General features: G+C 43.4%; 2 protein-coding genes across 3 annotated transcripts in view; one reads left to right on the top strand and one right to left on the bottom strand.

Annotated features, from left to right (window-relative positions):
- The window catches only part of LOC137327893 (guanine nucleotide exchange factor for Rab-3A-like), a 110,979-nt gene extending 93,115 nt beyond the window's left edge, over positions 1-17,864 (bottom strand). The window contains exons 1-2 of the mRNA XM_067993797.1: positions 17,810-17,864; positions 9,972-10,182 (exon numbers count right to left, since the gene is read on the bottom strand). Coding sequence (XP_067849898.1) covers positions 9,972-9,973 — 2 coding nt within the window. The 5' untranslated portion in view covers positions 9,974-10,182; positions 17,810-17,864. The remainder of the gene's footprint in view (positions 1-9,971; positions 10,183-17,809) is intronic.
- LOC137327892 (bestrophin-4-like) lies at positions 1,158-22,967 on the top strand. Of its 2 annotated transcripts, XM_067993792.1 has the most exons (10): positions 1,158-1,309; positions 3,626-3,720; positions 5,167-5,400; positions 6,514-6,668; positions 9,116-9,193; positions 10,006-10,158; positions 11,581-11,661; positions 13,026-13,177; positions 17,838-18,035; positions 18,105-22,967. In XM_067993792.1, the coding sequence occupies exons 1-10, from the start codon at positions 1,158-1,160 to the stop codon at positions 19,156-19,158; spliced, it is 2,352 nt and encodes a 783-aa protein (XP_067849893.1). In that variant the 3' UTR covers positions 19,159-22,967. The 2 variants fall into 2 exon arrangements, with proteins under 2 accessions (XP_067849893.1, XP_067849892.1); XM_067993791.1 differs by having other exon boundaries at positions 17,838-22,967.
- Positions 22,968-24,583: the final 1,616 nt, after the last annotated feature.

Raw genomic sequence — 24,583 nt, 5'->3', positions numbered from 1 at the left:
GTATTACAGTCTGATTTTGTTACATTTTTGATGTGTTACAGTTTGACATTTGCCATGCTACACTCAGCGTTGCAAATTGATAATCTCTGCGTTGCAACCTCATACTTTGTGTTGCCTCCAACACTGCGTTGGCATTCAATTCTCTTGCCATGCTAGTCTGTTATAATTACTTAGGCAATATTACAATCTGATATTCTCCCAGTGATGCAATCTGATACTGTCTCAGTTACTCTCACTGTAATGCAGTCTGATATCCTCAATGTGTTACAGTCTACAGTCTCTGAGCAGCAGTCTGACACTCTCCGAGCTAATCTACAACATTCTCACTTTCTACAGTCTAATTCCAACTGTCCAAAGAAACATGCATCAGTTTAAAAAGACAGACTTGCATTTATATAGCTCCTTTCACAACCTCAGCCAATGAAGTACGGTTTGAAGTGTAGTCACTGTTGTAATGTAGGAAAGGCAGCAGCCAACTTATGCACAGCAAGGTCCCACAAACAACATGATAATGACCAGATAATCTGTTTTTTGAGGTGTTGGTTGAGGGATAAATATTGGCCAGGACACCGGGGAGAACTCCCCTGCTCTTCTTCGAAGTAGTACCATGGGATCTTTTATGTCCACCTGAGAGGGCAGATGTTTAACGTCTCAAGGTGGCTTTTTCCGAGCTGGCCACTAACTCAGATGGTAAATGTACCAGCTGTTGTGGTAGTCAGTCAAGCTCAATCCCCAGTCAGTACTGAGTTAGCTGATCTCAGCCTGGGTAGCAGCATATGCACTGCAATTGGTCTCACTAACGATGTGCTGGGATGGGGTTTTAAAAAAAATCAGCCAGGATTCCCACTCCCAATCACTATCAATTGACTCCTACTAGAAGTGCACGTGCGAATTTCAACTGAGGGCAAGATCAGACTCAGCTCGTGAACCCACTCCCCCATGGTTGAATAGTCCACTGATACTCATAAAATGGTGATTCGTTCAACGTACTTAATGATGGCCAGTACCCATGGAACCGCATCCCAACATGAGTCAGCGCCTTCAGGACAGGGGGAGGGGGAAAAAAGTGGAGGGAAAGAAAATAAAGTCTGTTGCACCTTCTCAGATAATCATCCACTGGCAACAGTTCATGTTGTGTTCTCTCTCCAGGCCGCAGTATGACAGTGACATACACGAGCCGCGTGGCTAATGCCCGCCTGTGTGGATTTTCCAAGCTGCTGCTACAGTGGAAGGCCAGCATATACAAACTGCTGTACAAGGAGTTCCTCATCTTTATGCTGCTTTACCTCACTCTCAGCTGCATTTACAGGTAAGAGCAGTCTACACCAGGAGGGGCTAGGCTTAGGAGACAGAAGATCACCTCACCATGTTGAAGCTTCTCTTTGTACTTTATGTGGAATATTTTTCCTCATTTTCCTCCTCCCTCCCATTTACTCTTCTCGTTGCTTTGCTCCCTCACCAGCACTTTTTTTTTCTTATCTTCCTCTACTTTAAATACTTCTTTTTATTTGTTCATGGGATGTGGGTGCCGCTGGCAAGGCCAGCATTTATTGCCCATCCCTAATTGCCCTTGAGAAGGTGGTGGTGAGCCGCCTTCTTGAACCGCCGCAGTCCGTGTGGTGAAGGTTCTCCCACAGTGCTGTTAGGTAGGGAATTCCAGGATTTTGATCCAGCAACGATGAAGGAATGGCAATATATTTCCAAGTCGGGATGGTGTGTGACTTGGAGGGGAACATGCAGGTGGTGGTGTTCCCATGTGCCCACTGCCCTTGTCCTTCTAGGTGGCAGAGGTTGCGAGTTTGGGAGGTGCTGTCGAAGAAACCTTGGCGAGTTGCTGCAGTGCACCCTGTGGATGGTACACACTGCAGCCATGGTGCGCCAGTGGTGAAGGGAGTGAATGTTTAGGGTGGTGGATGGGGTGGCAATCAAGCGGGCTGGTTGAATACTGGTACAGGCTGCAAGGCACAAACTGGAAGAAAGACTTGCATTTATGTGTCACCATACCACATCTCTCAGTGTTTCATGTACAATGAGGTTTTTTTTAAAGTACAGTTACTGTTCTTCTTTAGGCAAGCAAAGCACCCATTTTGCACACAAGACCCCACACACACCGGCCAAAGGAATGGCCAGTTTGAAGTGTTTTTGTGGTATTGGTTGAGGGAGAAATATTGGCCAGGTCACCTCTGCTCTTCCACAAGCTGTGTCACAGGATCTTTAACATCCACCTGAACAGGCAGTTGGATCCACTGTTAACCACGTCACATGAAGGATGGTACCTCGAACAATACAACATTCCCTCAGTACAGCAATGAAGTGCCCCCCTAAATTATATGCCCACGGTCTGACGTGGGGCTTGAACTCATGATCTTCTGAATTAGAGGTGTCAGTGTTACCAACTGAGCCAAGTTGAGATTAAGTCCTGGTGGAAACTGAGACAACAACTGCACATGTACACAATTCTACATATACTGTAGCTTCTAAGTTATGGGTGCAACTTTAAGTTTCCTGCCACAGACCATCTCTAAAGGTGGGTTGGTCTGTACAAGCCAATAATTCAAAAACCAAATATATGGCCTGTGGGGACAGGCTGAGCTCTTGGCCCACCCACAGCAAGAATACATAATGGCACATCATGACTGATTAAATTTATTGCTGTCTGCAGTGAAACTTCAAAAAGCTTTCTGGGGGTTAGATTTCCGTTGGTCTTTACCATGTTGCTAACATACATCAACCAAAGGAAAGCTTATCCACTGAAATTGTGCTTGGCTCCTCTGATAGCAGTGGTACCATTGTGTTTGTATCACAGTACTGCCATCCTCAAATTCTTCCTTCTTGCTGACAGTGTGGAAATCAAGACTCAATGCACCATCTCCTACTGTTAACAAAGTGCAGAAAAGATTTACAAGGATGTTACCAGAATTGAGACGGTGCAACTATCAGGAAACATTGAACAGGTTGAAGTTCTATTCTCTGGAAAAGATAAGACTAAGAGGAGACCAAATAAAGTTCTTTAAAATCATGACAGGGTTCAATAGGGTGAATGTGGAGAAACTGTTTCTACTTGTGGGTGAGTCCAGAAGAATGGGGCATAGATATAAGATATCTACTAACAAATTAAATAATGTAGAAAGAATTTCTTTAGTGGAGGTGAGAATATGGAACTCGTTGTCCCCCATCGAGTGGTTGAAGCAGATAGCATTGATGCACTTAGGGGAAGCTTAATGCATACATGAGGGAGAAGGGAAGAGAGGAAGAGACTCGTATGGAGTATATACACCGGCATAGACCAGTTGGGCCAAATGGCCCTTTTCCTGCTGTAGATTCTATGTAATTGTATATGATTCTCTCTCAGGTCCTCAAAATTGGAATCCCTTACCTCCTGTCATTCCACTCTCCAACAATCTAGGCACTTTTAAAATCAAAGCTTGGCAGCAACTAGCCAGTGCTTACTGATTTATCTTCTCTTCTGCTCTTTCCAACTTTGCCTGTCCTGGACTATGGGTCTTGGCCTATCACAGAGGTTTCTGAATTAAAACAATATACCTAGTACAATGCCTTCCGAGTTCGCTGTGAGTTCTGCTTAACAGTCATGGTGCTTTGTACTTTATTCTTCCGATATCTGTAGGTTTATGCTGAATGAGAGCCAAAAGCGCTTCTTTGAGAAAATGGCCATCAACTGTAACAATTATGCTGACCTGATCCCAATGTCATTTGTGCTCGGTAAGAATTCTATTGGATTTCAGCAGGTTTTCTTGATCTTCCCTCTACTTGTAGATGAAGGTTGAGATTTTGTGGCTGAGTTTGCTTTGAAATCTTTTTCTCTCTTGTTAAGTCCTCCTCAGTACAATCTAGAATGAGGGGCCTAAATTCAATATTGTTGCGCCCGTTTTAGGGGCCCATAACAAGTGCAACAATAACCAATTTGGCAGTGTCGAGACTCGCGCCTGATCTGCATGGCCGTTCGAGGCACTGCTAAATTGGTCGGGGACTGTTTTAGGCCTGGAGGACGCCTGAAATGAGCGCAGGCCTCTTTTCAATATTGAAATGAGACTCCTGCGCCAATCTCAGGCCAGGATGGCTAAACTTGTTTGCCTTAGTTTGGAGCCTGCACTTCCAGGTCTTGAGCAGCCTAACGGGGCTGCTCAAAGAAAGGCCCCAATACTTACCAGAGTGTAGTTTCTTGCGGAGTGGGAAGGAGCAGGAATGCTCCTCCTAAGGGCTCCACAAAACAATTGGGGGGGGGGGGGCTGTCCAATTGGGTATTAAGGCAGGCCTAAGGACCTCTCCCCAATAACAGGTGAGAGCTTCATTTTAGTATGTAAATATATTTTAATTGTTTCCCCCCCCCCAATCAGGAGTGTTCTGTACAATCCAGATGGCAGCTGACAAGTTAACAGGGAGTCAGCATTTAAACGGCCCCCTGGGGTTTGAGAACACCTGAAAGTAGAATTTATCTTTAATTTTGTGCTCGGTGTTATTTTATTCAATTTCTGTCGCGTTATTCTTTGAAGCTCTCTTCCCCTCGAGGTTTTCCACTGCAACAAATTATAATTTGAAATGAAGCAATTGCTCTATTTTTGCCTTAATCTGGTGTATGAAGACGCGGATGACAGGACGGACATGAGGTGATTCGGACTCTTCCCCCCCGCCGACGGAGATGCCCACAAAAGATAAGTTTTAAAACTTACCTTGTCGAGCCTCCGCTTCTTTCCCCCCGCCCCTCTCTGACCAGTTTGACCGAGTGGAGCCGCCGCTCAGTCGGCGGTTAAAATGCAATCGGGGTCCTAATGCCCTGGTTTGGACCCCGCCTCGCAGGTATTAATAGTCAGGCAGGTGACTCGGCCGACTAAAAAAAAAACGAACAAACACCTGCAGTGCAGGTTAGTTGTGTAATGACACTGCCTTGTGGGCTCACCTAGTTTCTACACGGTCATTATGTCTTCTCACTCTTCCAAAAACCACTTGTCACCTGTCTCCCTCCATTTTAAAAGCTGACCTCTTTTGACCATGTAACCAACACCGCCTGCTCAGGGACCTTCCTCTTCCCCACTAAAGTATGAGACCAAGTTTACATTAGGAGTGCGATACGATAATGTCGACTAAAAGCGCTACGGTGGGCCCTGTTCCCTGCTGTTTTACTACTCACTGGTGACGGCCTCTGCCTAGGTTTCTACGTGAGTCTGGTCGTCTCTCGCTGGTGGAGTCAGTACCAGAGCATGCCATGGCTGGACCGCCTCATGTGCACCGTATCCTGTCACGTCCAAGGCACGGATGAGTACGGCAGGATGCTGCGGAGGACGCTGATGCGCTACGCGAACCTCGCCTCCATCCTCACCTTCCGCTCGGTCAGCACCGCCGTCTACAAACGCTTTCCCACCATGAGGCACATGATGGAGGCAGGTGAGGAGGCTTACAGGAAAAGGGCCCAGGGTCGGAGCCTCGCCCTAGGCAGGGCTGCATCCGTATCTAGGAGATGTTGCGCGCGGGGGTGGGGGGGGGAAGAAAAATAAGGGAGAGGGAAAATCAGAGGTGGGTGGGGAGATGTAATGGGGGAATGGAAGTTTGGGAGAGATGGGGAAAAGGAAAGTCAAGAGAGGGAAAGGGAAATCAGGGCAGGGAGCTGAAATCGGTGGGGATGGGGAAATTTAGATAGGAGAAAGGGAAAAATCACAGCTGAGAATCAGTCCTTGGTGCCTCTTATGGGGCTGATTACAGGAAGCCAACCGGCCAGCCAAGCTCCTGACAGATAAATAAAGTGGATAACACTACAAAAAAAAGGATACCCAAAAAATACTACCCTAAAAAAAAAATGGAAAAAATATCCACCCAGTATAGTACTGAGCCATACAGATCACAAGGTATCATATTCAGTCCCTGGACTGTTCTTGTTATGTTGCTGATCTGAGCTGGGGCAACAGTTGTGGAGATAGTTGGCCTCAGCACCCCTTGGATAGGCAGGAGAAAATCAGCCAGTTTCCACTCCTGGTTATTATTCAATGACCCGTGCTGAAAATGTGTTTGTGGATGTTGACTGAGGACACTTACCTGAGGAAGGAGGAAGCCTCCGAAAGCTTGTGAATTTAAAATAAAATTGCTGGACTATAACTTGGTGTTGTAAAGTTGTTTACAAGAGGACAGGATTGGGTTTGTTGTGATGCCCCTGCAGTGAAATATCCTGCTGACATTCACCATCTCAGCTCACAAATCAATAATGAGCACTTGAAAGGGGTGCTAGGAAGCAGCCAGCCTTCAGCTTCAGTTAGTGCCTCCAGGGAATGAGGAAAGAATTATTTGCCAGATTTCAACAAGGCGACATATGGGCCAGGGTTTCCGCTTCTGCACTTGCCAGCACGTAATTTTCCGCCCATTAAAATGAGAAATCGCGGGCTGTTGGGAGCAATAGCAGAAAATATCAGCAGAAAAATAGCAGATGTACATCGGCTATTCAACCGGAAATATATCACAGAGTGACTTCCTCATCCTTTCCTGTGCCTCTTGTCTTTGTGCTTCCAGGTTTCATGACTCCAGATGAGCACAAGAAGTTTGAAAGCTTGAATTCGCCTCACAATAAGTTCTGGGTTCCCTGTGTGTGGTTCGTCAACCTAGCGGTGAAAGCGAGGAAGGAAGATCGAATCAGTGACTATGTGTCTTTGGCGCACATCTTCAGAGTGAGTGTCTGCACCTGATTGGGCAGCGTTGGAATCTGGGCCCTTCCTTCGGACTCACAGGCTCAGTCTTAGCGGTCCCTTGACTGCACAAAAATTAAGTGCTCGCTCCGCCCAGTTCAGACCAAAAATAGCACTCAGGGTTCTATATATGTCATAAGACCCTGATTAACATTTCAAGTCTACTGCCTGACTCGGGGGCCACTTCAGCCATTCAGCGGTAGGCCTGGGGGAGCATTACTGTAGACACAGCGATGGCGGCAACATGGTGGTAGGTCATTGTCCACCATTTCGGGGCACCATCACCCCGTTTCCACCGAGCAGGAGGACTGAAAATTCACCCCTATGAGTCGTAGGTGATTTCAAATAACCTGCTCTTAGGTCCCTACCATTGCTCCTCTAAGGTACATAGTGTGTCCCAGAGTGACACTCTCTCTAGTTTCCTTTCCTTCCTCCATGGGGAAGCAGTTGCTGAATGACGAGGGTCACCAACTTTCTACTTTTAGGCCTTTCGGTCCGTTCTTGAGTGGGCTGTCCAGAAATTTCTAAAGTGTAAACCACATACCAAAAATCCGATTTGTAAAGCAGAGGTCCATTTTTACCCAACTCTGTCTTACGGTTACTTATGATCCTTATTCCTTATCCTGCTGGTCTGTGCTGTGGCAAAAAAGTGGAAACCCTATCATTGCCTAGTCCTTACAGTCTGGTTAAGATCTTTACGTTTGAATAAGCCACAAGAAGAAATGGCACATGGGTTGGTAAACACTATCACTGCACCATTCTATCTATCTACCAATCTTTCTATAGACCATCTATATTTAGGCACCTTTAAAATCAGCTTCTACCAGTTTCCACCGATTAAAATCACTTTTTTTTGGCTGGTGAATCGGTTTTGAGCAAAACAACTCCTGAAATTTCCTACTGCTTTTCTTACCAAAAATCAGGCCCAGAGATACACACACACTGCATCTATGATGTCAGGACACACGTTGAAGAGCCTCGATAATGACTACAGCGACGTTAATAACAAAATGGATACACGGCATACAGCGATCACAGTATACAGCTCATAGCACATATTGCAAAATTACTTTAGCATCAACTCTTTCAGGCTTTGAAAACATTTGTTCCATGATGGCAGTGATGTGCTACTTTAAACAAACATTTTTTGGCACACACCTTTTACTGCTAAAATAGCTTGGTAGTATTTTGTGATATGGAAACTTACGTTACATTACTTTTAGAACGATCATTGAGGCCCATAAAAGTGGTGTCTATGAATTGTAAATAATTGTCAGTTGTCATTTAAGCTTAACTGTATTGCATTAGTCCCTCGCTTGTTTTCTTGAAGTTAAGCGATGTTCATAATAACTTTTTTTCTGAATTTACCCTTTCTTTTTGAGCTCTATTTCCCCCCCTCATTTTGTCCCACTTTAAATCAGCTATAAAAACTGACTTTAATAGGTCCTCACCTATAATATGTTAAAAATCTTGTGAATGTGTGCACTTCCTGTAAGTGTCATACTTCTTGTAACACTTTCCTGTCATGCCTATTTCTATTGCGTTATTCCGTTTCGATTAAACGTAGCTATGTATTTTATTTACCTCTGATGGAAATTACAGGGCAATTTTAACCTAACACGCCCCCCCCGGTGGGAAACTGATGGGATTGGGTCGGCCACCCGTTTTACACCCCGCCCGATTTTACTTTCCAATGATTTCAGGTGGGGTATAAAACGGGCGGCCAACCCGATCCAGTCAGTTTCCTGCCGAGCGGGTTAGGTTAAAATTACCCTCCCCTTCCCGGTGTGGAGGACTCTAAAGGTGGAGAAGCTCTTACATACTTCCCTCGGAGACCTCTCAACTTGTTTTCCAAGATAGGTGGCACTATTACCACTTGCCTTGGGGTTCTTAAATTGGGACAGTGGCCACGACCAGACCTTGGGCCCAATGCTGCTTGCTATTCCAACCCTGAACAGAACATCAAGCCCCAATCTCCAGCTTCAAGGTCCGAGGCCCAACGTGCAATCCTAAAAACTGCATCCCTGGCCATTGCCAGGAAACAGATTAAAGTCCCTAAGCACATCTTAGCGGGACTAGGGGGCAGTTTGCAGTGAGGGTGTCGTGGTGGGTCATGATTACCCCAGCACTGAACCAGCAAATCCTATAAAATAAGGAGCAGCATCTAATTGAAATACTGTCTGACCTCGATGTCAGTTCACAGCAAGGAGGAAGATTGAGATGTGGTGGGGTGAGCAGCATTGGTAGAGGGGGAAATGGCGTGATCAGAGTTCTTGAAGACCACTTAGTGACTAGTAGTTCGGCTGGAGGCAGAGTGGAACAAAACCGTAGATGTTGCAGATATCCCCGATTTAGAAATTGAGCATAATCGTTTGCCATTGAGAAATGGGGAACGGTCCCGACTATATTTAACCGTGTTGTTTCTACAGGAGGTGAATAACTTGCGCAGTCAGTGTGAGAAGCTGTACAGTTACGACTGGATCAGTGTCCCACTCGTTTACACACAGGTAAGAAACACTATTTCAGGTGTATGGCTTAGAGCTACACTGGGCAGATACATCCAAACCACACCCAGAGAATGATAACTGAGGCTGACAGATCGGGCAGTGCCACTACATGGCGTTGGGGACAAAAATGACTCCCACCATCTCACAGGAGAGCAAAATGACTTCTGTTGTTGCTTCAAGGGATTTGTAATCAACACATGCACAATGCCAGCCAGAGAGCCCTCATTCCCCCTAGAGACACAAACAACTGTATTGCAAAACTTGAAGTGATTCTGATTTTAGGAAACCTGCATTTGTTTTTTTCAATAGCTTATCATAAAGTTAGATGCCCACACAGGCTTAACCGGAGGTTGATTGGCCCAAATCAAACTGAGAAGGGTTTTACATAGCATACAGGTGGTCATTAACATGGTTGAGACCAACATGATTAAAAACCTGAATGTTTATTAATTCTTTGCACAGTGCAGACTGCACAAGTCGTCCCAAATATCAGTTATGCCAACAGCAAAACTGACTCTATCATAGCCCACGTGTCAGTAAAACTGAGATGTAGGGCAAATTGTATGTCAGTTCTTGGCCAGGAAAATATTTGCCAAACTTTTTTTTTTAGTTTGTGAAAGAGCTGTGTGTCATTCTCATGCCAGCGTCACAAACAGTTGTTCGATATGTAATTCATTTTAGTAACTTCATGCTTGGTTTGTAAATAAAAGGAAGACAGTGCTCCTTGAGATTCTGTTGGGGTCTAATTCTAACTGAAATGATGTGTGGTCTGACTCACATCGGTCTCACCCTCTGTGTTTGTCGTATCCCAGGTCGTCACCATTGCCGTTTACAGTTTCTTTCTTGCCTGTCTGATTGGTCGGCAGTTTCTCGATCCCAGCCAGAGTTACCCAGGTCACGAGCTCGACCTCTACATCCCCGCCTTCACCCTGTTGCAGTTTTTCTTTTATGCTGGCTGGCTTAAGGTAATGACTCAAACTAGATGTGTTCTGAAAAAAATTCAGAAGTGTTTAATCTTGGGTGGATATACAGGGGCTATCAAAGAATGATAGAAATCTTGTTTTGAGCCCCTTGCTGGCTGAGTTGATAAATGCACTGTAAAACTGAGACATACAGGCAGGTCTCAGGTTCAATATCTGGCCTGTGCTAAATTAGATAATCTCATCCAGAGCAGCAGTTAGAGTGCGGCAATTGACCTCTACACTTGGGCTAGGGAGAGAGAAAAAAAAAAGACCAGGGTTCCCATCATTCAGTGACTCCTGCTGGAAAATACGGGCATGTGAACAACGGACCAGGACAGCATCAGACTTGGTTGTGGTGCCCCTACTATTGAATTGCCTGCCACTGGTCTTTCTTCAGCCTCACAAATGAAGAATGACCACATGGGTGAGGAACCAGAGACCTGTGGAGCAGTGCCTTTAGTAGAAGAGGCATGAAATAAATAGAGGAGAAAGTTGGGTGATGGGGGGGGGGTGGGGTGGGGAGATGAATTCCATTAAATCAAATCCTTTTTTTATTTTTGTGTAAAATGTCCCCCTGTGATCTGCTCCATCAGCCTTGAGTTGTGAATATTGATCAGCTATAGAAAGACATCTATAAGATTGAAGAAGAGTTGCAAGTAATTACATAGGGGTTAATGAGCAGGTAGGAGTGATTATTAAAAAATGTTCTCATTGAAAGCAATTAAGAGTAAAACACTAGGATTTACTTTATAATATATAAAGCCTTGTTATTTATGTTTATTTAGTTTGAAGTCCTTTGATAGCAATTCGGACACTGGTGGTCCATGTAGTTGACCTGTGATAACATCCACACTGAGGGGTTAACAATGGTGACAAAATTATTGGGTTTATGAAGATAAATATAGAACTGTCTGCAATTATTGCATAGAAATAATCTGACCAGCTCCCAGACAGCTGAATGTGTTAATGCACCATATGGCGTGGTACTGAGCCCTACAGACCACTAAGTCCCAGGATCCCTGCTCTGTACTGAGTTAGTTGCTCTCTGCTGGAGTGACAGTACAGATATTACAATTGTGAGAATTAAAATCAGTCAAGGTTCCTGCTCCTGATCTCTATCTCGTGATACCTCTTAGAAAGTGCATGTGTGTGTGGATGTCAGATGACACAGGATCAGATGTGCTATCATGCATGAATGGCCTGTTGAAACACAGTTTAGGCTCATGCATAAAGATTGGCCATTATATGCGGTGCTGTGGAACTCAACCCCATCATAAATCCGCATCATCATCGGGAGGGGAGGGGAGGGGAGAAATTGAAAATATGGCCAGTCTTTTATACATATATTAACTTAACAAGGGGAAGTAAGGAAAAAGATCAACATTAAAGGCCATGCTCACTATTAATATGGTTGTAACTGCACAGGTAGCTGAGCAGCTCATTAACCCTTTTGGTGAGGACGATGATGACTTTGAGGCGAACTGGCTCATCGACAGAAATTTCCAGGTAACCAACAAACTGTCCTACAATCTGTTCTAGAGACCCCAGTGTTCAGAAACTGGAGGATTACACAACTGCCACAGTTATGTCAGAACAACAGGGGGATTTTCAGGAAAATTAGTCAATTGTTACAGTGACAGTCTCCTGCTTGAGTAGTTGACTGTACAATAATAATTGTTCACCTATTCTAATAGATAATACAGTCTTTACAGAAATTAAAACCCTGCATACAATTGGAATGGCATAAACAGCCACAAGGGAATGGTTCCAAACTTGTGATTTAATTGCAGGGTGAGACAAGTTATAAGCTGCTGAGCCTGGCTCTTATGATTTAGTGAGCCAGTCCGGCTAATTGGACCTTAACCTCTACTGAGTGGGGCTGATGGGACCTTAGTCTGTATACATGGACCTGATGGGATTCTAGCATTCGTCTAACGGGGCTGATGGGACTTTAGCTTCTGGCATGTTGGGTTAATGGGTCCTTGGCTGCCGATGATTGGACCTGAGGGGCTTCAGACTCCAGCATGGAGGTTGGTGGGATTTTTAGCTTTTATCAAGATTGTTGGGATTTTAGCCTCCAGGTATTAAGGCTGATGGGAGCTTAGTCTCATTATATTACCATATTAGATCAAGTTAATATGACTTTACTCTCTGGTGAGTTGGACTGTTGGGATGTTAGGCTCCAAAAGTGGTATGATGTTAACTTCACCCCTAGAGAGTAGGGGGAGCTCTGTCTCCAGATGATGGGACTGGAGTCTTGGCCTCCAGAGGGAGGTTGAGATGACTTTAGATCAAAAACCGAGCTCGGTATTAAATGCACTAGTGAGTATTGCATTAAATTATGGGTAATGTATTTTCCACAGCTATCTGGAGTCTCTTGATTTCATGACAGTCACCAATGCAAGAGAGAGCGAGGCTCGGGCTGAATAATGAGGACTTCTGAACATTTACACGGTGCTTAACCTTTACGCTGCTGAATAAACAGGAACTCTGTACATTACATGGCATGTAACCTGTACCCTTGCTAAAACTGTATACAGTTCATGCTTAGTCAGCAGGTTAAAGATTACTTTAACATGTAACTGTGGATTTTGTGTTTATTCAGCAGTATAAGGGTAGCTTGCTGTGTAATTGTACAGAGTTTGTTTATTCAGCAGTGTGAGAGTTCTCACTGTAATCGTACAGCTTATTTAGTGTGAGGGTTACTCATTATGTAATTAGGAATATAGAAACAGGAGTAGGCCATCGAGCCTGTTCCGCCATTCAATTAGACCGCGACTGATCTGTATCTTAACTCCATCTACCTGCTGTATGGAGATTTAGTTTTTCAGTGGGGTTGAGAATTCATATTCTCTGATTTTTTTTTTTAGGTTTCTCTCTTGGCAGTAGATGAGATGCATCAGAACTTACCAGCTCTTGAAAAGGATAAATATTGGAATGACAATGACCCTAAACCTCCATACACCACTGTGACCTCTGAACACCGGAAACCTTCCTTCCTTGGCTCCACTTTTGATATCAGGTTAATTGGACTTAAGTTTTTACAATGAAATTCTTTAGAGAGCTGGAAAAAGCAAATTTTACCAATAATCCCAATGGCGGTTGGCGACCTTTAGGACGGGTGAGGCACAGCTATTACTTGCCTAACCAAGCCAAAGTGTTACCATGATAATCGGCCCTTTGTGCATGAGCAATGTGTTTTATTTTCTTGTCCGAAGCTATCTTTCATTATAAGAAATAAAGGTCAAAGAAAAGAAGGGAACCAGTAAACAAATGGGAGGAGAGGGAATAAAATTCACTTTGGCAAAGCCAGCTGCTTTCCTTGAACTCGTTCTTCCCAATATGCACATCGTGAACCTCCGTCTAATCTTACAGCCCAGTCCTCTCTCAGCCCACACCTCCGAGCTGGCCTGCTGCTCACCTGGCAGCCCCTCTTGTGGAATCCAACCACCACTAAGCGGAGCAGGGTCCCACCTCTCGTCTCCATGCTGCTCATCCAGGGCTCAAGCTGCTGCTCACAGCGACACCAACTCCCCATTCCCATGCACACGCAAAATTCTAGTGCCTCACCTGATAAGCTGCCTCTAAATAATCGTGGTTCATGCATTTAGGTAGGGCATAAGCAGATGACCACATGAAAACATTGTTACGAATTCAGGTCTACTGTAAATACCTTCATGGGATTAGTGGCGTCAGTTAGAAATTTCCAATATTAGTCCATTTATTTTAAATAGGTTAATGCCGCCATTAAAATAGCAGATACAATAATGGATTACTAATGCGTTCAGAGTACACTAATATTGCTATAGTTTTAATATAACTATCAGTCCTAAGGTCTTCCTTTTCCCTTTCCTGTGGGGAAGTGCCTGGCTGCCATTTGGCAACTGTCTGAGGTGGCACACTTGAAATCAGGAGCTCACTGTGTGGAGAATTTCCGGCACAGAACTGCATTGTAGCGTGGTGCAGCATTCCCAAGAGTGGCCTTCAAGCAAGATAGTGTTCAGGATTGTGGCCGTTGAGTAAAACTTAGCAAATACCCCTTCTGTGTGGCGAGTTCCTGTCCTCGTCTTTGCATTCAGGGATAGGTGCTGAACAAAGTCCAGGGACTTTCCCCATGGAGAACAGATATACGCAGAGGAGCACTCACATTCACGCTCCAACACGTTGCATCCCTGGGCTGTTTGTATTTTACTTACATCCTTAATGTTATCACAACCCAAGTCTTTTTCCCCTCCCCCATTTTTTCTGCCAATTTTCTCCCCTCTCTTCTGCCTCTTCTAAATGTGTTAACTCATGTTTGATTAATGTTCCACGGTCACGTGCCACCCTTTGGTACCCACCCAAGTAGCAAATTTTCACGTGAGCCTAGACAGTAAATGTTAGCAGACTATTCTACCATGGGGACATCACACATGAACATCCACCAAGGACATTTTCCATCAGAGGTCAGTGAATAGTGGTCATTAGGAAAACCTTCTCCCAGGCCTTGGGCCTTACTGGTCCCAACACTGATCATAGAATTTCACAGCACATTTAGCCCATAGTCGCTGCACTGGCTTTCTGAAAGAGCTGAGTCCCAATTGCCTGCCCTTTCCCCATACCCTTTTAATTTTTTCTTTTTCAGAGTTTTATCCTCTTCCCTTTTAAAAGCTTGTATAGATTTTGTTTCCACCATTGTTTCTGGTAGGGCAGATCATGTCCTAACAGCACTCGGCATGAAAAGATATTTCTCCTAACCTTTCCCTTTGTTCAGGCTTGGCCGTGATGCCCTCCATTGCCACCTAAAACATGAAGAAATGCTCAGGTACCACAGGAAAGTTGCCCCAGGTAAAGTCAAAACCTTTAAGATAGTAGGTGGGAAAACTGGAAATTCTTTTTTAAAGTATGTTTGCTCTGAGCCAATCAGTTTGTGATACTTTCTAACTCACTGTCCTCCACTTTAATAAATGAAAGGAAGTTATGGTAAACCTTTATAAATCACTGGTTAGACCTCAGCTGGTGTATTGTGTCCAATTCTGGCCACCACACCTTAGGAAGGATGTCATGGCATTAGAGGGGGTGTAGGGGAGATTTACACTAGAATGGTGCTGGGGATGAGGGACTTCAATTATGTGGAGAGACTGGCGAATCTGGAATTGTTCTCCTTAGAACAGAGAAGGTTAAGGGGAGATTTAATGGAGGTGTTCAAAATTATGATGGGTTTTGATAGAGTAAATAAGGACAAGGAGGGTCAGTAACCAGAGGACACAGATTTAAAGATAATTGGCAAAAGAACCAGAGAGGAAATGAGAATTTCTTTTGCACAGCGAGTTGTTATGAACTGGAATGCACTGCCTGAAAGGGTGGTGGAAGCAGATACAATAGTAACTCTCAAAAGGGAATTGGATAAATACTTGAAGGGAAAAATTGCAGGGCTATGGGGAAAGAGAAGGGGAGTGGGAATAAATGGATAGCTGTACCAAAGAGCCAGCACAGGCACGATGGGCCGAATGGCCTCCTGTGTGCTGTATCATTCTGTGTTTCCCATGCTGATGGTATAAATTTAAGACTATCTTGTTACTGACTCACTAACCAGTGGAAATAGTTTTTCCTGATTGCTTTTTAAATACCCCTCTAATAGATCTTCTCTTAACGTTCTTTCTTCTCATACAACGAGCACCAGTTTCTCTAGTCTTTCCTCATAACTAAAGCCCCTCATCCCTTAGAGAATCGCTTTTGCATACTTTCCATGGCGGCGATATAATTCCTAAAGTAAAGTGCTCAAAATTGTACATAATATTCCAACTGCAGCCTAACCAATGATATATATAAATTTAGCATTACCTCTTTGCTTTTGCACTCCATACCCCTATTTATAAAACCTGGGATCCCAGATACATTTTGGCCACAAGAAGGTGAATTAGATTGACCTGAAGCAATCCCACCTCTTATTTCCATTTTTTAAAAAACTTTCCTGCCAACTTTCTTGCCCTCTACCCGCTAGTACCTCTCCCAACTGTGCATTCTTCCTGTGTCAGCCTAGACATTGAGTGGTAGTGGGGTATTCAACTGTAGGGGCATCACAACCAAGCCAAATCCTGTCCACACACACACACACACACACACACACACTCCAGCAGGAGGGTCACTGGGATGAGGGTAGGAGCAAAAACAGTGACTGAACTTCATCTCCCTATCCCGGGACATTGAAGCCAATTGCAGCAGCCCACCTGCTTTCCTGGGGATTAAAGCTAGGTCCCAAGGAACATTAACACTTTCCAGCAGGGAGTTATGGCTCCAGCTTCCTCCCAGCACTTTTCTCTGTCTGTTTATGAAAACTGTGGACCCCAGTGAACTGAAATCAGCACGGTGTCTGTGACAGTATGCAGAGGATTAACAGTTACCCCTTTTTGTGATATTAGCCACTGGAAATCATGCAAGATACATGATCCTCATTCATTTCAAAAGGCAGAAAATGCCACTCTGTAGATCAAAGCTATAGGCTAAAACTAATAGTTAGATTTATATACGATAGAATACTACTCTGAAACAGCAAGAACAGCAAATTACTGAAAGTACAATACTTAAAATAATAAAGGTAGATTCAGTCCACAAGGGCCATTCGTCCCAACATGCCTGTGCTGGCTCTTTGAAAGAGCTATCCAATTTGTCCCATTCCCCTGCCCTTTTCCTACAGCCCTGCAAATTTTCCCCCTTCAACTTTTATACAATTCTTTTTTGAAAGTTATTATTGAATCTAATTCCACCACCCTTTCAGGCAGTGCATTCCAGATCATAACAACTTGCTGCGTAAAAATAATTCCCATCTCGCCTCTGGTTCTTTTGCCAATTAACTTTTTTTTAAAAAAAGGTTAAATAATCTTTTAGAATATATTTCTTAAACTACTTTAAGTTACAGGACATTTGATAAAACTGTCTTTCGTAGACCTTCATGATGAAAATTGTACAATCTATGGAGATCAGATCTCCAGATGGAACTAAAGCCAAGTAATCAGAGCCATGGGGACACCTTTCAAGCTCTAACCATGCCTTGGAAGTCTATCGGCAGCCTCAGCATAGCTTAACTTATATTTTACCCAGAGGGCGCTAGTGATGGCAAACATCTCCCTTTAATGGTTCACCCATCAGTATCATTGAATCCAGCTATCCCCTGTCCATTAACATGCAAACATTAACATTTCAAAATAGCCAGTAATCACCTTGCAGCCTTTGACTTAATTAGCTTCTGGACAAACATGTTGACACAGACAAATAAAATTAATGGAAGACAGACATCTCCCATTGCCATGGCCTGATTGTGCTGCAGCATAGTCTGTTCCCAATTTTTTAAATTTAAAAATCACATTTACCCTGTCCACCTAAAATCATGTAAAATTTAATTTTAACCCACATTTCCATATAGGAATTGTTGAATAGTGATCAGGACTTGGAATTCTGGCTAATTTTCTTCCTCCCTAACCAAGGAGTATTGAGGTTAATGCCACCACAGCTGAGATCTGCATAGACAGGGAGCTAATTTGGGACCTTCTTGTCTGTCATGCTCAGTTGTACAGTGACTTTCCAATTGAAGCATTGGGAAAACCTTCAGAATGCAAGTTTTTATGTCTTGTGAGACACAGCGTACTTTGTTTACATGGACGTTATGTTTGCTTACTGAAGACTTGCGTTTGTATCCCTTTCAGCATGCTTAAAGAGGAGATGGAGTTCCAGCCCCTGGAGCAGATCAACGAGAATGAAGAAGTAAACCATGCCACTCCACTTCTGAGTAACTTGGGCCGACTCCTGGGAGTTCCATCATCGAACTTGCAGAACATTTCCAGATCTACTCCTCGAATTAACCTAATGAGGAAGAGGAACAGCACATTATCGCAGCCTGCTATGTACAGCTTCCTCTGCTCGGAATCAACATCTAACGGGTTTCATAAGCCAGGATCTCTCCCTCCCAATAGGCCCTTTGCACGACTTCACCAAGCCTCCTCCTCCTCCTCCTCTCATTCGCCCTTAGGATCCACCCAAGGCTGTGTGGCCTTGGATAGCGAAGCAGGAGATTATGACAGCTTCATCTCCTCCTCACTTTATGACAGGCCTGGCTACTATAGTGCACCTCAAACGCCCATCCAATCCATTCCCATGACATTTCCACCCAAACGGATTCCTTTAAAGAAGCCCTCCATGCTGGCCGACATCTCTGTCTCCTCTGCTGGAAACCAAGGGCTTAACATCAGTGCGTTGGCCTCAAAAGCGGACGAGCTGGACAAGGGCAACAGCGTAAATGCCAATAAAGGTACCTCCCTGAATAAACCTTCTGAGAAGATAAGAGTAGTAGAAAGCAGTCAGGCTGCAACTGAAGTAGAAGGTGCTGCAAGTAACCAATTCCTAAGCAGCAAGGAAACTCTTGTACGTTCATCCGGCAGCTTGAATCCTGGTAGCAGCAACAGCCTACTACTGGTTCCTGAAAGTCCACACTTCCTCTTCACAGACAGCTCTTCCGACACAGATAAACTAAATAATATGAAGCAAAAACTCACCGCAAGCATTGGTTTCCAAGCACTCAAGCATCCTAGACTGACCCTCGAGTCCCTTGGACATGCCAACAGCCCAGATCTTCCAAATCCTTCACTCAACACTCGAGGCTGCAGCACCACCTTTTCCATCACACCAGTGACTTCCTCAATGCTGGGAAGATCAGGGATACCAAGTCACAGTGGAACCATCTCTGGCATTGATTACAAGGCAGGAAGCACGCTCTCCCCAGGGTTTTCTGAAATGGGGACCTCCTCCAAGAACACTCAATCCATGACCATTGCTGAATGCACCAGTGATGCCAACATGAAGCCACATCTGAAAAATGAGACTGCGCCTCCAAATGATTCAAGGTTCTCCCTCAATGATGGGGACCTAGTCAACTTCATGGGTATCATAATTGAAACTGCAGAAAACATCCCTGATGGTGGAAAGATGGATAAGCACTCAGAATCAAATGATATTGAGATAAAACACTGAAGACTGCATGTATCATTTCCTTTGGTTGGCCTTCCATACCTTTACACTGAAGCTGTATTTTGAACATCACAAATTTTCAATGAACTTCCAAAGTAGCACATCATGAAGCAAGCTTGCACGGTGCACCCATATTTAATGCAGGCTTGCTGCACAATGATTTCCCTTTGTAGAAGTTTCAAGAACTAATCATCATCACTAAATAGGGCATGGGGTTTTAGGCTGGCATTTCACCTTTGACTATTCCAGCCTACTGGCAGTATGGGTCCTATGTGAAATTAGTCTGGGCAGTCTCAAACCAGTCCCTAATGAACAAGGGCACACAGCACAAAACTACCCCTAAATTGGCAGCCTCACTTAATCAGGCCACAGGATGACTGGTGTGGGAAATGGAAAATTGTCACATTGGTGCAGTAAGGGTGTTCTGGGTTGGGGCTGCGGATTATTATGGGGCGAATTAGAGAGGGCTTTACTCTGCATTTAACCTGTGTTATGCCTGCCCTGGGAAGTGTTTGATCCTGACAGTGGGTGCCTTAAATAGAAGGTGTTCAATTCCCCAACATGAACATTCCTCACAATGATGGGCCAAATACACCAAACATGTCTCATTTTTCTTTAAAAATGTCACTTCCAAAGTTAGGCTTTAGACAGTTACCGGATCAACAGTTAAAGTCCAGGGTTCAAAAATTTAATATGCTGAGCCTTTATTTAAACTTTTATAGCCAAAGAAATTTTAGTCCCTTTTTTCATATGAATGGCATATGGATGATGTCATGAGTTGAACCAGGCAATATCAGTGAGATCATTGACATTATAAGCGAGACAGGTACATTTGAGAACCAGGAGGGGAAATAATGAAGAGTTATATTCAGGAAGTTAGAACTATAAATATAGTTTTAATATGGAATCTATTACTTATCAGAGTTTTGTAGTCTGCCATATGTAATTTACGTTGAGGATATGAACTCCAATCTTTCCAAAATGTTCTCATCTAGAAGATTAATTGCCAAGTATGTTACAGTGAGATCTGTTCAGTATCTGAGATTCACACTGCGTAGGAAACAAGAGGACAGACTTGAAACAAACAAAGTGAAGGGAGAAATCTACACAAAACGCAGGGGATAGTGAACAGTAAAGGGAGTGGAATCTTAGTGGACCTCAAATGTATAATGTACTTTTCCAAAAAAAAGAGCTCCATCACAGTGTTACTTTTGCTATAATTTCTCACTGATGGCTGGGGAGACACAATGAAGGGCTAAAGATACAGGGAGAGACACACTTAAGAATTGGAGATGGAGGTGGAGACATTGAAGGGTTGGAAATTCAGAAGGAAACATACTGAACAGTTGGAGACAGAGACACAATGGAGGATTGGAAGTGGAGTTGAGACACACTAAATGATTGGCGATGGAGGCAGAGACACACTGAATGGTTGGAGACGGGGTAGAAGACTATTGGTGCACTTAGCCTCTGCTTGCAAACCTCCCATCAAATTCCTTAATGGGTTCTCTAGAACTAATAGCCCTGTATCCCATCCAGATGTCTTAAACCTGCTGTGGTTTTCTGTTCATCCACCCCCACTAGTAATCTATAACATCATTCTGTCACCCTCTCACAAAAAAAAGTTGTCTAAATTTCTTATTTTCTTTGACAGCCTTAATTGTAAACATCATTGAACCCTACACCAAAGAATTTTCCTACTGTCAAAATTCTCCATATCACTGAAAATCCTATAGGCCTCTATCAAGTCCCCTTCACCCTCCTCTTCCTAAAGAGTAAAATCCCAGGATCGATAATATTGCCTCATAACTCAGCCCTCTTTGCACAGGAATCAGCCTTGCAGCCCTCCTCTGGACTTCCTCCAATAATTCTGCATCTTTCCTGTAATGTGGAGACCAAAACTGAATACAGTACTCCAGATGTGGCCTCACCAAGGCCAGATACAACGTCAGCAACACCTCCTTTGACTTGTATGTCACATCCCTGGCTATGTATCCTAACATCTTATTTGTTTTCTTGACCATCTGTAAACACTATTTTTTTCCCCTTTCTATCTTCCAGATCAACCTACCAAAGACTGTGCCAATTCCCAGTTCCTTTCTCTCAGCAACATATAAACCTTCCCTGATAAACAGTGACACCCACTTAATTTCTATCCTTCTCTACGCAAGCACACGTAGCCCTGCAGATCCTCTTTTAGCCAGGTATCAGTAATTTCTATTAGGTCCCTATTTACCATCATTGCAATTCCACAATTTTATATTTGTAAAAGTTCATTCCTTGTCTTCCTTGCTGTATTCACATTACATCTTCCTAAAAATGGATCCTTTATACACCTGTTCCTCATCAGCCAAAACTCCCTCAATTCCAATTCCCTTAAATAAGAAAAATATTCTTCACTCTGCCATAAATCTCTGCACCATAAAATATTGGAGATGAAGGGAAAGGCATACCAAAAAATTGGAGATGGAGAGAGAGACACCAAAGGTTTGGAGATGGGAGACACAGTGAAAGGACAGAGATGCAGGGAGAGACACATTAGAGAATTGGAGTTGGAAGCAGAGACAGACTTGAGAATTGGGGATTTAGGTGAATGCACTGTTAAAGGATTGAGATACAGTGAAGAGCTAGGGCTGGAAAGGGAGACATACTGAACGATTAGAGACGCAGCAAGACATACTAAAAGTTCAGAAATAGAGGCACGAAGGACACAGAAGTACTAGAAATGGAGCAAGAGAGACACAAAGATTGGAAATGAAAGGATAGATGCACTAAATGGAGTGGAGAGATATAGTAGGATTAGTGATGGAGGAAGCAACACACTAGAGTTGGAGATGGATGGATACACACTGAAGGATTGGAGATGAAGGGAAAGGCACTGATGTGTTAGAAACAGAGTGAGAGACACACTGAAGGGTTAGAAATGGAGTTAGAGACACTAATGGGTTGAATATAGAGACACACTGAAAGGTTAGAGATGGAATGAGTCACACAATGAAGGGTTAGGGATGTAGGAGACAACTGAAGAGTTAGAGGTGGAGGGAAAAATATACTGAAGGGCCAGAGATGGGAAGAGAGACAAGGTGGAAGAGACAAACTAATAGGTTAGAAATGGATGGAAACACACTGAAAGGTTGTAGATAGAGAGCCAGACTGAAGGGTTTGAGATGAAGGGAAACAGACTAAAGGGCTGGAGATGGAGGAGTGAAACACTGGAAGGTTAGAGATTGAGAAACAGACTGAAGGCCTGGAGATACAGGTAGAGACATAGTGAAGGACAGGAAATGGATGGAGAAATATACTAATATTACTCACAAGTTAGCAAGTTACTTTGAACTTCAGACTCTATAAATGGAATGTAGTTCACTGAGTTAGTTGGTGTCTGGAATTTTTCACTCCTGTCTGTAAGATGTAGGTAAAGTGAGAGCAGTTCCAACCAAGGAAAGATGTGTTTTATTCAAAATGACAATTTCTGCAGATTCCACAGAGTTCTTTTGTGGACAGATTTAAAATCTTGTTAGTCGATTATTACTAAACTTCAGCTAAAAGTAGCATTCAACAAAATTAAATAATTTTTGTCATATGTTTAATGCTAGATTCTGAAGCTTCTGGTTTACTGTAATTCTGCTTGATCATATTTAGCATTACAAATTTTTTTAAACATTTTTGCGAATGAAACAATAGAAAACTGCATATGCAATGAATAGTCGTTCTGTTGAGGGTTAAAGTAACTTGATTTACTGGGATCAATAATGTTGCCTTATCTAATTGTTACTCGCTGTGTGCAAATAATTTAAAATACAATGACAATGAAAGTGCAACACTGTTGTTTTTGTTGTTCCTTACCATGATCTGTTTACCATTGTCATATCAATAATGGGAAGGAGTGCAGTATTCATGCATGCTTAACTGATGGGAGTGTGTATGTGACTGCATGTGTGTATCTGAGAGGATTTGTGACTGAGTGTGTGATTCTGAATATATATGAGGAGGTACGTAAATAAGTGTGTGGATGTATATGAGAGGGTGTGTGTGTATATATATGAGGATGTGTTTATATGAGTGTGTATGTATACAAGAGGGCATGTGTGCATGTATATGGGGCTGGAGCAGATTATTTCTTCAAACCCAAAGGCTGATATTTGCTAAATAAGACACACATAATGATCAGCCTGTGAATTGGTTACTGACAGTACTCAGAACTTACATTGGAACATTATTATTGCTAGTATAATACTTTCATTTTGAACATTTATAGTGCCTGTAGGACTGAGCCAAATGTGCTATAGGCAGAAACTTAACTGTTAGTAAAGTATCCCATGGCTCCCACTATTTTTTCCCCTCTTCTGACTCTTGATGGGGTCTGATTCCATGGACACCAGCAACACTCCACTACCTCACGCCAGTGGCCATTCTTCATGTGTGAGGCTATGTGTATTTTGATCTAGTGTGGGCGTGTGATGCATGGAGTCTGTAAATTGTGTATTTACAGGGTAATCGAACATGCGAGCGGAGGAGCTAAAATGGTTAACACCTCACCTATGGCTCAATTGGTAAATTCACCACCCAGTGTGTAACTGAGCCACATGTGCAAGAAAGTCCCAATAATTTAGTCCTGGTTTGTGCTGAGTTAGTTGCCCTCAGCTGGTGTGGCAGTGGCGATGGCACAAATAGCTTCAGCACACTTGAACTAGGGAGGGGAAAAAAAAAAATCAGGCAGAATTCCAGCTCTGATCACTATCAAGTGACCCTTGCTGTATTGTACCATGTTTGGGCTTGGCTGTGATACTTCCGTAGTCAAACAGCCTATTGACAAAATACTGCAGATGTTGGAAATCTGAAAATAAAAACAGAAAAAGCTGCAAGTACTCAGCAGGTCAGGCAGCATCCATGGAAAAACAGAGGTTGAAGTTTCAAGTCTTAGAGTCTCTCTCAGGACTGGAAGATATTACAGGTGAACAGCACTTTAAAAAGGAACAGAACAAGGGAAAGGGGAAAGGGGGAAGGAAAAAGACACATACAAGACATGAAACTTGTGAAGTGCTTGGATGGAGAACAGGAGATGGTTAAATGACAGAAGTGATATTAGCAGGAGACAAAAGGAGACATAATGAGAAATAAAAGACATATATGGGACACAGAATGTGTGCCTATAGCTAAAGGGGGAATAAGTAGAAAGGGAAAGGTGAAAAACCAGCAAGGCAGAGCATGCTCCAGGATCTGGTGAAAAAAAAACAGGTTGACACTTACTGACACTGTCTAGACTCACATATGAAGAATGGCCACCTGGGAAAGGTACTGGAGGGCTGGTAGCATGTGTGGAACCCTAACCCAGCAAAGAATCAGCACTTTCAGGAAAGGAGGGGAGAAAATGGGACAAAAAAAGTAAAATAAAAATGTATTATTTCTGCTGGTTGAAATGCACTAT

The sequence above is a fragment of the Heptranchias perlo genome, chromosome 12 (genome assembly GCF_035084215.1).
Source record: "Heptranchias perlo isolate sHepPer1 chromosome 12, sHepPer1.hap1, whole genome shotgun sequence".
NCBI classification, from domain to species: Eukaryota; Metazoa; Chordata; class Chondrichthyes; order Hexanchiformes; family Hexanchidae; genus Heptranchias; species Heptranchias perlo.
The sequence above is the reverse complement of the archived record's forward strand: the minus strand, read 5'-3'. Positions and strand labels throughout refer to the sequence as shown.

Bases quoted from the DNA above. Each gene is read 5' to 3' on its own strand.
- LOC137327892 (XM_067993791.1), top strand. From the start codon at position 1,158: ATGACAGTGACATACACGAGCCGCGTGGCTAATGCCCGCCTGTGTGGA. The intron at 3,721-5,166 runs GTAAGAATTCTA...GCCTCTGCCTAG, and splicing joins CCCAATGTCATTTGTGCTCG to GTTTCTACGTGAGTCTGGTC. The intron at 6,669-9,115 runs GTGAGTGTCTGC...TTGTTTCTACAG, and splicing joins CTTTGGCGCACATCTTCAGA to GAGGTGAATAACTTGCGCAG.